Here is a 12,888-nt window from a genome sequence, read left to right as displayed (position 1 = left end):
GATTGTGAATAGAGTACGGAAAAACAAGGCAACAGTGTGCTAAAGGGAAAAGAAAAATTAAAGTCGTTAATTTGAAGACCGAAAACTAGTGTTGCTAAAGATAAGAATAAAGCAGTGCATCTATAACTATATTTGTAAAGGCAGTGAACTTTAAACTTGCACTTGATTTGAAGTGGTTTGTGACTTTGATAAGTAAATTAACGGACATTAATGATCGTTTGCTATGGTTTGAAAACTGTAATTGGTGTGGTTTTTTGCTTGACATTGGTATTGTTTTGATAAGTGGTAGATAAGTGAACAAATTTGAAATTCATAATGGAGGAACTAAGGAAAAAACGTTCACAGATAAAGAAGTCTATTACGAGAATATATAATGCTGTCAATAATCAGAATGCAAGTTATCATGAAATAAAGGTACGTATTGATAAACTTGAGGAAATTTATAAATGTTATGAGATTTGCCAAGATGAAATTGATTCCTTGTGTGAGAATGATAATGAGCAAATTAAAGAGGATCAATACAGATCACAGATTGAGGATATTTATTTTGCGATAAGAACTATTTGGTCTACCCAGTCAAATGAAACGTTAGATAGAACAGTTATTGAGGGTGCAGCTTCCAGCAGCCCAAACAACAATGACATGACAATACAGGCGATTGTTCAGCAGCAGTCGACTACGACATCTTTACTGGAGACAATGTCGGCAACACTCTCGGCCGTAACTGATATGCGTTCAAATGCTACAACTCAAAATGTTCAACTGTCAAACACTAATCAGTCCGAGCTACGTTTACCTCCAATAGAAATACCAGATTTTGATGGGAATCTCTCAAATTGGATACGCTTTAGAGATTTATTCGTGTCTATGGTAGATTCGAGGACTAATATATCGAATGTTCAGAAGCTTGAATATCTACAAATGAAGTTGAAGGGTGAAGCTTCTACGGTCATAAAACATCTAACGCCTACGAATGACAATTACAACGTTGCATGGGAGCTTCTAAAGGAAAATTATGATAACTCCGAGATGATTGTGGAAAAGTATCTGGAACTCCTTTTTGATCAAAAGCATGTTAAGAATGCAACGGCTTCCGATTTTAAGAAATTCTATCACAATACGGTTGAGGCGTACAATGCTTTAAAAACTCTGAAGGGCTCTCTTGATTCATGGGATTATGTTTTGATGTTTCACATGAAGAAGAAATTGGACACAGAAACAATTACACTTTGGCGCAGACAACGTAAAGAGGGCGAAATTCAAACGTTTCCACAACTATTGAAATTTTTGAGAAATCGTGTAGTTGAAGTGGAGGAGGAACAGAAGGCTAATGCATCAATAAAATACCAACGTCAAAGTAAGATCGCAAATGTTGCTACTGCAAATCAGTCGTGTCCAATTTGTAATGACGACCATTTCTTATACAATTGCTCACAATTCAAAGCGTTAGATGTTGATAAGCGTAAGGAAGTTATTTTTAAGAACAAACTTTGTTTTAACTGCCTCAAGGGTAAGCACATCTCGAGGGAATGTAAATCAGGTCCTTGTAAAGTATGCGGTTTAAAACACAACACACTACTTCATATGGGTGACAACGTGCTAGTTGCGGAAATCGGTCAACAAAGTGATAGTGATGAGAATCCCACAACAATCAACATCAACGTAAACCAACAGGTTAATCATGAGACAACACTTTACCAACGGCAATAGTGATGGTACGCGATAAAAATAAAAGCCTTCAACCATGTCGGGCTCTCATAGACTCAGGGGCACAATCTACCCTCGTTTCGGAAGCTTGTGTTCAGAGATTGCAGCTACTGAAATCGCATGATAATACCGTACTGTACGGTGTTGGTGGAGAAAGACCAAATTATACTAAGGGAAAGGTTCAACTGGAAATATTTGCTGAAAAGCATAACAGGACACTTTTGGTTAAAACTTATTGTTTGCAAAATCTGACCCAATACCTTCCTACCCATACTGTTAAGAGCAAAAGTTTGGATTATTTCCGAAATCTTTTTTTTTTTTTTTTTTTATTTATTTATTAGACAAAGTACATAATATTTGTATTCTCAAAATGTTGGCCTCAGCGCCAAGAAGGCATTTTTGAGGCAAGTTGGCAAAGTATATAGATATATATTTAAAGTGTACAAATAATATGTTTATAATTTATAATAGTATGTTAAAAATTCATATTACAAATTGAAAGTATTGATGTTTATTGCAGTTCCTATAGAAACGTTTCCATTAAACTATATAAATAATCTTTACTTAATGATTTAAATATTGAAATTCTCTCAATTGATTTTAAAGATCTTCTTAAATTTTAAAGATCTTAAAAATCTTCCTCTCGCGGATCCAGCATTTCATCAAAGGAGTCGAATTGACATCATTTTGGGAGCAAACGTATTTCCACATTGCATTTTAGACGGACAACATACACACCCAAGTGGATCTCCCATTGCTGTGAACACAATATTTGGATGGATTGTTATGGGAGATATAATTGAACAGCCGGTACGATCGACATTTGTGGCTCATGTGTATCCAAGTCTGGATATTCAACTACAGAAATTTTGGGAGACTGAGGAATGTACTCTTCAGGGTAAGATTGTTAGCCCTGATGAGGAAAAAGCCGAAAAACATTACATGGATACTGTTCAACGACTGCATGATGGAAGATATATGGTGAGGCTACCATTTAAAAACGATTCTATAGAACTTGGGGAATCTAAACTTGCGGCAATGAAGAGACTTCAATCTATGGAACGGAGGTTTATGAAAAATGAAGACCTAAAGGTTGAATTTCTGAAGTTCATGGACGAGTATAAAGAGCTGAACCATATGGAAACTACACCAAGTGACATCAAAGCAGCTTATTATATGCCTCATCACGCGGTCCTAAAGCCAACAAGCACTACCACCAAGCTACGTGTTGTGTTTGATGCTTCGTGCAAGAGCTCAAACGATTTGTCATTGAATGATCATCTGTTAGTTGGACCTACCATTCAAAATGATTTATTTACGATTTTACTGAAATTTCGGAAATTTGAAATTGGATTTAGTGCAGATGTCGAGAAAATGTATCGACAGGTGTTGATACACCCCGAGGACAGGCCATACCAATGCATCTTATGGCGTAAGTCACCATTGGAGGAACCTGAAACATACCAGCTTCGAACTATTACTTATGGAACTGCCGCAGCACCATTCTTGGCCACACGCACTTTGAAACAGGTTGCAATTGATAACTCTACAACACATCCAGATGTTTCATATGAAATTGACAACAATTTTTACGTTGACGATTATATGTCCTGTGCGCCAGATATTGAAACGGCGAACTCAATGCGTAAAAATCTCTGTTCCGTATTGTCAAGTGCAGGTTTTAACCTGCGAAAATGGGCGTCAAATTCACATGAATTTCAGGAGCCCATTGGAGTAAAAGACAGAGATCTATCATCATCTGCAATTATAAACGACTCTGGAACAGTGAAAACATTAGGTTTATTGTGGAATACTGAGTCTGACTGTTTCCAATACAGCATATGTTTCCAGGAACATTCCGATGTAATAACCAAAAGACAGGTACTTTCTGACATTTCTAAGGTCTACGATCCCATTGGATGGCTATCACCAGTGATAATAACGTTGAAAATATTCATGCAAAAACTCTGGCTTAAGGGTGTAAGTTGGGATCAGGATTTGCCCAGCCCTCTAAAGAATGAATGGCTTAAACTACAGAATGATATGCAGCACATCAAGGATTTGAAAATACCTAGATGGTTCAACTTTCAGATGGGAGATATTATAGAACTCCACGGGTTTGCTGATTCTTCACAACTGGCGTATGCAGCTTCTATATACATACGTATAATTAAACCTAATGGTACTATATCGACTTGTTTGCTGTCATCGAAAACTAGAGTAACTCCCATAAAACAGATAAGCTTACCACGTTTGGAACTTTGCGCTGCGCATCTTATGGTAAAGCTTATGGCCAAGGTAAAGAATGCATTTGGATTCCACGACGTGCCAACCTATGGTTGGACTGATTCAACAGTTGTTCTGGCATGGATCAGTGATCATCCTGTCAGATGGAAGACTTTTATTGCGAATCGTACATCATACATTATCGACAAATTACCCGCGACACAATGGCGACACATTTCATCACAGTTTAACCCAGCGGATTTGGCCACTAGAGGCGTTTCATCTTCCGATATTATGGATAATAGATTATGGTGGCAAGGCCCGCCTATTCTTCAAAATCCTACGCTCCCTTGTCAATCAACATTTGAAATGGTTAATGATACAGATTTGGAACGGAGAAAGAACATTTCTACGGCAATTGTTCACAATGCCGACGAATTTAATATTACCGATCGTTATTCGAATTTCAATACCCTACTTAGAATCACAGCTCTGGTTCTACGTTTTATTAACAACTGTAAATTTAAAGGCGACACCTCCAGGAGAATTCGAGGGTTCATAACCACGTCAGAACTTAAAGCTGCTCAATTATCATTGGTAAAATTGTCTCAAGATAAATTCTTCTATAATGAAAAACGTATTTTGGCTGCCCAAGGATCTATTTCAAGAACAAATAAACTAGCTGCGCTTACCCCTTTTTGGACCCTCAAGGTATATTGCGTGTAGGAGGCCGTCTCGAAAATGCCCGAATAAACTACGACCAAAAACATCCATTAATACTTCATGCAAAGGATCCCTTAGCTTCTCTTATCGTAAGACATTATCATCTACATCACCTTCATGCCGGCACTAGGCAGTTACAATACTTGTTGAGTTTAAAATATTGGATACCAGACGTCATTCATCTTATCAAAAGAACGGTTTATAAATGTACCACTTGCATGAGGTTTAGGCAAATTCCGTATCAACAACGAATGGGTGACCTTCCAAGCTATCGTGTACAACCCTGTCCAACTTTTGAACGTGTGGGAGTTGACTTTGCCGGACCAACATTAGTAAAATCCTGGAAAGGTCGCGGTTCCAAAAATTATAAATGTTGGATTGCCGTATTTGTTTGCCTAAGTACAAAGGCAATTCATCTAGAAGCAGTGACGGAGCTTTCTGCAGCAGCATTTATGGCAACCCTTCGACGGTTTGTATCAAGACGTGGTAAGCCTAGACACATATATACAGACAACGGTACAAATTTTGTGGGATGTAACCAGGAACTAAAGGAATTATTTGAATTTCTGAGTGATAACTTTGAGAATATTAATCAGGAGCTTTCCTTTCAAGAAATTCAATGGCATTTTACTCCGCCCTCGGGTCCAACTTTTGGCGGCATTTGGGAGGCAGGCGTTAAATCAGTGAAATTTCACCTGAAACGAGTATTGAAGAATTCAAGTGCAACTTATGAGGAGCTATCTACACTTCTATGTCAAATAGAATGTTGTTTAAATTCACGTCCCTTGTGCCTGAAGTTTGAAGGTGATGAAGATCCACTTACTCCAGGACATTTCTTGATTCTTCGCCCGATGGTATCAATACCAGATGAAAATTTGATAAATGTGAACGTTAATCGCCTTACTAGATGGCAATATATGCAGCATCTTGTTCAACAGTTCTGGTCAAAATGGTCGAAGGAGTATTTGTGTCAACTACAGAGAAAACCAAAATGGGTCCAAATTTCTAAAAATCTTCAAATTGGTGACATGGTGTTAATAAGAGAGGACAACTTGCCCCCCGCACAATGGCTGATGGGTAGAATACTTTTGACACATCCTGGCAATGACGGTTTGGTCCGAGTTGCGACTATTAAGACTAAAAATGGGTCGCTGAAACGTCCAATATCCAAGCTTTGTCCACTTTTTTTGGATTCTTGAAAGATGATCCTTTCAACGTGGGCCGGAATGTTGGAGTCATCATTACTAACTATTAATAAAATATACATAATTTATCCCTTTTATCCCTTTGATTTATTTACTAACATTTTATTGCAACTCTGTATAATGAATTTATGTTTTGTTCTCCTTTTAGTTTGCTATTCTGTTGTTTTTAGTTTTCTGCTTGACAAGTTTGCTGAATAAATTAATTGCTTAAAATATTAATGGAAAAGTGTTTTATTTATGAAAATTACAGTCCATAATCGGTTTGGTATAAACACTAGCAATACGGGGCGTGCCAGCCCCCATCTATTTATATAAAAACTAGCTATACCCAGTGTGCTTCGCTACTAGGGTTTGGGAATTCCGGACTTTTAAATATTCATGAAATATTTGTAAAATATTTTTGGTTGAAACATATTATATGTATATTTATATATGTCTTATTTAGTATTTGCCAATGAAAAAGTTTAAACATATGTATATATTTAAAGCTCTCATTACTGCATGATCTCAATATTCACGGCAACATAGGAATTTTTAAAGATAGACAAGCGAGAATTATCTCTCTAAACTCTTATACTACCACTTCCCTATTAGTTAGACAATGCAAGAAGGATCTGTCCTTGTTATTGTTTGGGTATAAATGGAATAACCTAGGCATATGTAAAGGGGCCAAGTCATTGTGGCCTTCTTTCAATGAGAAAGGCACAAGACACTTTATAACCGGAAATACGGGCTCCTTTTCAATGAGTACTTTCGCAGTTGCAAAGACAGGGAAAAGGATGAAACGGTCTTCGATCTTCTCTGTGAATGACCTGATTTAGCCGCTAAGAGAAACTGTTTTTTTTTTTGACAGTTACTTCATAGCCAACCTTGGTAAGATATGTGGGCCTAAGCTTAATGATATTCTGAGCCTTTCACTGCTACAGGCTGAATCTAATGCTATACAATACTACAACTGACGTGGTCCGGTCAAAACGGAGTCTTCGATTCTACTTAGCTGTTTGCGCGCAGAGAACTTCCACATTAACCAACCAACCTTACTTACACTTGTGTAAAGGGACTGGTCCAAAACTAATCCAAATATACAAAAACATTATAAATTTAACATGTAATGTAAATGAAGGACCATGTAATCCAAACATGCATTACATCAGAAAAATTTCCAGCTACTGAAATAACTGAAACGCTTTCCACAGACGTTGGTTTTAGAAATGCATTAAAGAGAATGTCAACATTTTTGGTTCTATTTGTACTTCCTTCATGTTGAGCTTTTATATACATAGATTTAATTTAGAATTTTTTTCATTTCCTGTTGCATCATTAATGATGTTTTGTAATTTGCCTTTAAAAAAATTGATAATAAATTATAAAATCGCTAGTTTTTCCAAAATATGTTAAAAATACGTTCATTTAAAATTTCACCTTTTCCCGGGAATGATTAAAAAAATTCCTGGGAAATCCCGACAAACTTTTCCCGAGAATTCCCGGACGGGATTTCCCGAACCCCAAACTCTATTCGCTACACTCACCGTAATGAAATAAAATAAAAAATATTGTAAATTTTCAGTCAGTCCAATATAGGGTAGAAGGGGGACCATAGCCACTTTTTTTTTTGAGGCGGCCTCAAATAAAAACCACAATACATATTCTTAATTTTTTGGTTCGGATACTTAGATATGTTGGCTTTAGTTTTATTCCTTTCAATCTTGCCTAAGTCATCCTCATGTACATATTTTTTTTAACTTTTCCGCACTGACCAAAAACGGCGATACCGCCAAATCCATGGGGTAAATGCGCCAAGGGGATGGGGAAGATTTATAAAAAAGTAAAATAAAAGAAAAAATTACAAAAATAAAAACTTATTTTGCTGTTTTATACTTTAATTCATTAAACAAAGTATAATAAACCAAATATTTATTTTTTTATTTCACTAAACTTAACAAAAAAATTAAAACAAATTATTACTGATTTTTTCTATATTTTAACCAAATTTTCTTCTACATCACAAGCATTACATAAAGTACTGCTCAAAAATATAGCGCACCAATAATTAAGTTAAAAACAAGTAGGAAAGTATAGTCGGGCATGGCCCACCATATAATACCCTACACCATTTTTCACAAAGAAACTTTTATGTTGAATTTTACGTTAATTCCAAAGTATTTAAGCAATTTATTGATAAAAAACAAATTTTCTAAATGAGGCTTTATATAGGAGTATAGGTCAAACATGGGCCGATCCTCATTAAATTTGGGAAAAGGATATATAAAGGATATACCTTGCGCACAAGGTTTACATGGCCTGCCAGCCAGCCAGCCGGACAGACGGACGGACGGACATGTCTTAATCGACTCAAAATGTGATTCTGAGTCGATCGGTATACTTAAAGGTGGGTGTAGGACCAATATTTTTGTGTGTTACAAACATCAGCACAAACGTATAATACCCTCCCCACTATAGTGGTGTAGGGTATAACAAGTAAGAAAGTATAGTCGGGCATGGCCGACCATATGATACCCTACACCAGTTATGAATATTAAGTGTGATTTATTTTTCATAATAAAGCATTTATCTTCAATATTCCCTTGTTCCGATACATTTAAGCAATTTATGGATGAAAAACTAATTTTCTGAAAGAGGCTTTATATGGGGGCTAGGGGAAATATGGACCAAGCCCGATAAAATTTTGTGAATATATTTATATTTACATAATATTTTATTGTGCTGAATTTCATTGCGATATTTGAGTTTATATGCTAATTTGGGACATTCAAGTAATTTTCTGAAGGGGACTTTGTATGGGAGCTAGGGTCAAATGGGGCCCGATCTTTATGAAATCTTTATTGGCAGGGTCATCAAGACTTCTATAAAACTTAGTTGTGGCGTATTTTATCGATATATCTGTATATTTAACATAATTATGAGGTCAGAAGCCCTTATCGGGGGGTTCTGTTCTATGGGGGCTAGGTGAAATAATGGACCGATTTTAACCATTTTCAATAGGCTTCGTCCTTGGGTCAAATAAAACGTGCGTGCCAAATTTCAACCAATTATCTTGAAAATTGCGACCTGTACCTTGCGCACAAGGTTTACATGGACATCCAGCCAGCCAAACGGACGGACGGACATAGCTTAATCGACTCAGAAAACGATTCTAGGCCGATTGGTATACTTTAAGGTGGAATAAGGACGAATATTTTTGTATGTTACAAACATCAGCATAAATCCACTAAAGTGGTGTAGGGTATAAAAATGATTGATGGCGAATTCAAGAACGAAGTCCAGTTTATGTAATAAGTATCAAAATTCGGCATAAGACGGCAAAATAACGGTAATAGGGCTTTTTATACAAAACTAACCATAAAAAACTGATTCATAATTATAGCGCACTCTTTGAAATAAGTTGAAACAATATTGAAAAATGTTAATTAATTTTGAAAAATTGCGACTTATTGTTATGAAAAGACAGTTGTCTATGTTTCTAAATGCTATTTAATTTGAAGTGGCAAATTTTAGAAAGTGCGCTATATTTTTGAGCAGTACTTTATATTTGGTGCATGTGCCCCACGGGCAGTTCTGGGGTTTAGTTTCAATTTTTTTCGGGCTTCAAATTATGTTATCGAAAATATTATTATGTCTTATTGATCACTATTATTGACGTTCTAATACTGACCAATATATTTTTCCTATCACAAAAACTAAAAAAGTTAGCACAAAAAGTTCACACAGTGAAATATTTTCACAGCCCTTTGAAAAACAATTAATCATGTCTGCCTCCCATCATATGTAAAGTTAATGTTTCAAATTTTCAGGGATGATAGGTAATCGATAAACGAAAAAAAATTTGATAATGCGATAAAATCGATTACACAGTTTTCAAGTTATTCGCTATTGGCAGATGTGCCCCTATGGCGTATGATCCCCCTTCTACCCTACATTTAGGTATATCTGCAATATCAAAAAGTACCCTTTCATAGATTACCATACATGTTCCTAGGTTCAATATATATATATATATATATATATATATATATATATATATATATATATATATATATATATATATATATATATATATATATCGCACTGCCTAAACGGTTGTATTTCATTTCAAATTTTCAATCAATAATGATTGATTCTAGTTCCAATATTACAGGAAATTCAGAAAATATCAGTTGGAGAACGAAAATTTAAGAGAAAGTCCCTTTTTATAGATTTTAGTTAAATAAGGATGGAGCATGTTAAATTTTCAACCAGAAATTCCTCTCATATAGATTTTTATACATTCAGGAAGCTGTATGTCCAATTTTATGTTTTTAGGTTCAATAATATAGAATATTCAAAAAGTAATACTAAAAGAACAAAAAGTAGCAGAAAGCCTCTTTTTATAAATGTTTATATCTATATATATAAAAATGAATGTTTGTTTGTATGTTTGTATGTTTGAACGTTATAGACTACAAAACTGCTGAACCGATTTTCTTGAAATTTTCACAGCATATTCCTGCATGTCTGGAATATGTAATAGGCTACTATTTATTTCGAAATTTCAAGTGGGCGATGAGCCACGCCCACATTAAGAAAATATAAAATCCGTATATTTTAGATAATATAACAGTTAGAGTCCTCAAATTTTGTCGGATCCACGTTAGTGTCAATATGATTATTTAGGACAAAAAGTAGGCGGACTAGCATTAGGGGGCGTGGCACCTCCCATATAAATTAAAAACAAAAATTCGTTTATCTTAGAAACAATTACAGTTAGAATCTTAAAATTTTGCACAAATAACTTTAACATCCATGTTAACATTTTGGGAAATAAATTGGCGGACTACCCATGAGGGGAGCGACACCTCCGATATTAATTAAATGCAAAAATTCGTTTATCTGGGAAACTAATAGAACTAAATTCTTCAACTTTTGCACTAAGAACTTAAATATTCGTCTGAACATTTTGGATGAAAAAGATCGGACTTCAATCTGGGGGGGGGGGCTTGGAGCCCCCATATGAATTAAATAGAAAAATTCGTATATCTGAGAAACTATTAGAGCTAGAATCTTCAAATTTTACTTGAAAAACTTTGACATTCATCTGAACAATTAGAGTATAACGGGCGGACTTTCAATGGGTAACTTGAAAACTCCCATATGACTCAAATATAAAATTTCGTTTATCTGGGAAACTAATACAACTTGAATCTTCAAATTTTGCAGAAATTACTTCAATAATCATCTGAATATTTTGGAGGAAAAAGATCGGACTTTCATCTGGGGACCTTGAAGCCCCCACATGAATGAAATAGAAAAATTGTATATCTGGAAACTACTAGAGCTAGAATCTTTAAATTTTACATAAAAAAACTCTGACATTCATGTGAACATTTAGAGAATAACGGGCGAGCTTTCAATTGGAGGCTTGGCACTACATAAATGAATTAAATACAAAATTTCGTATATCTTGGAAACCATTATATTATTCAAATTTTTCATAGATAGATAGAAGTTGGCGAACTTTCAGTAATTTGCTTGGCATCTCTAATATGTAACATATTGTAAATCTAGAGAACTATTGCAGTTAGAATCTTCAAAATCGTTAAGTGGGTTTTTTATTTATACTGCTTTTAGGGTAGCAAAGCACACTGGGTAAAGCTAGTATTCAATATTTTACATATATCAAAAAGTATCAGTTGAAGTACGAAAACATACCAAAATTCATCTTTTATTTATTTTTGTGTTTCTAAATTCAATAGTTTCAATGTTTCTAGGTTCAATATTATAGAAAATTCAAAAAGTACCTATTGAAGAACGAAAAAGTACCAAAAAGTCACCTTTTATAGGTTCTCATTTACTCCGTGCTCTACATGCTTAATTTCATATTTTTATGTTCAATATTATAGAAAACTCAAAAAGTACCTTTTGAAGAACGAAAATGTACCAAAACGTCCCTTTTTTAGTTCTCATTTACTTCAGGCTCTGCATGCTTAATTTCATGTTTCTAGGTTCAATATTATAGAAAACTCCAAAAGTACCTTTTGAAGAACGAAAAAGTACCAAAAAGTAAAATTTTTTAGATTATTTACTCTGGGCCAAAAAGTCTCCTTTTATGCGTTCTCACTTACTTGGGGCTCTACACAGAGGGAAAAATACACACGCCTGGTACCAATTTAACACCAAATTTTTCAATAACATCCATTGTCAAGTATATACATTAGAGTGGTCCAAAAAAACGAAGCTGCGAATTTTGCCCGTCCCCCTCTAGAAATGTTCTATGGGTTGTAAAACTATGTCATACAAAAAACAAGTAAGAAATTATAGTCGGGCGAGGCCGACCATATAATACCCTACACCTTGCCTCAGCTATATATATACTTAAGCCGTTTATTGTTGAATAAAATTGTGGACATTTAAGTGAAATTTTGATGGAAGCTTTTCATAGGGGCTAGGATCATATGAGGACCTATTACTATGGAATTCGTGAGAGTCATCAAATCTTGTATAGAACTTGGTTTTTGCAGCTTTTTTTCGAGATATGAGTATATTAAACATAATTAAAAGCCCTATTCGGCGGGTTCAGTTGTATGGGGGCTAGGTGAAATAATGGACCGATGTAAACCATTTTCAACAGGCTTCGTTTACGGTACCATAAAAGATCATGTGCCAAATTTCATTGAATTATCTTAAAAATTTCGATCTGTAGTTTGATTATAAAGTTTAAAAGCCCTATTCGGGGGATCAGTTGTATGGGGGCTAGGTGAGATAATGGACCGATGTTAACCATTTTCAATAGGCTTCGTCTACGGTACTATAAAAGATCATGTGCCAAATTTCATTGAATTATCTCCAAAATTGCGACTTGTAGTTTGATTACAAGGTTTACAAGCCCAATTGGGGGGTTCAGTTGTATGGGGGCTAGGTGAAATAATGGAACGACGGACATAGCTAAATCGAGTGCATTTACAAAGGAGAAAAATCGATTTTTTCCAGTTTTTTGTCAAAATTTGCCATTTAATAATAAACTTTGCACTTT

At 35.1% G+C, this 12,888-nt stretch overlaps 2 protein-coding genes across 2 annotated transcripts in view; both read left to right on the top strand.

Moving 5' to 3' along the window:
• The first annotated feature begins 315 nt into the window (after nt 1-315).
• LOC119605504 lies at nt 316-1,710 on the top strand. The gene has a single exon (XM_037958656.1). The coding sequence runs from the start codon at nt 316-318 to the stop codon at nt 1,708-1,710; it is 1,395 nt and encodes a 464-aa protein (XP_037814584.1).
• Nucleotides 1,711-2,493: 783 nt separating this feature from the next.
• LOC119605502 overlaps nt 2,494-12,888 on the top strand; it is a 58,148-nt gene continuing 47,753 nt past the window's right edge. The window contains 2 exon segments of the mRNA XM_037958655.1: nt 2,494-4,644; nt 4,725-5,771. Coding sequence (XP_037814583.1) covers nt 2,494-4,644; nt 4,725-5,771 — 3,198 coding nt within the window.

This window comes from Lucilia sericata, unplaced genomic scaffold (assembly GCF_015586225.1).
Source record: "Lucilia sericata isolate MDLA Ls3-8-SP2 unplaced genomic scaffold, ASM1558622v1 Contig000492F_arrow, whole genome shotgun sequence".
NCBI lineage: Eukaryota > Metazoa > Arthropoda > Insecta > Diptera > Calliphoridae > Lucilia > Lucilia sericata.
This window is presented reverse-complemented; position numbering and strand designations above follow the sequence as displayed.

Excerpts from the sequence above, each read along its gene's own strand:
- LOC119605504 (XM_037958656.1), top strand. The coding sequence starts at position 316 with ATGGAGGAACTAAGGAAAAAACGTTCACAGATAAAGAAGTCTATTACG.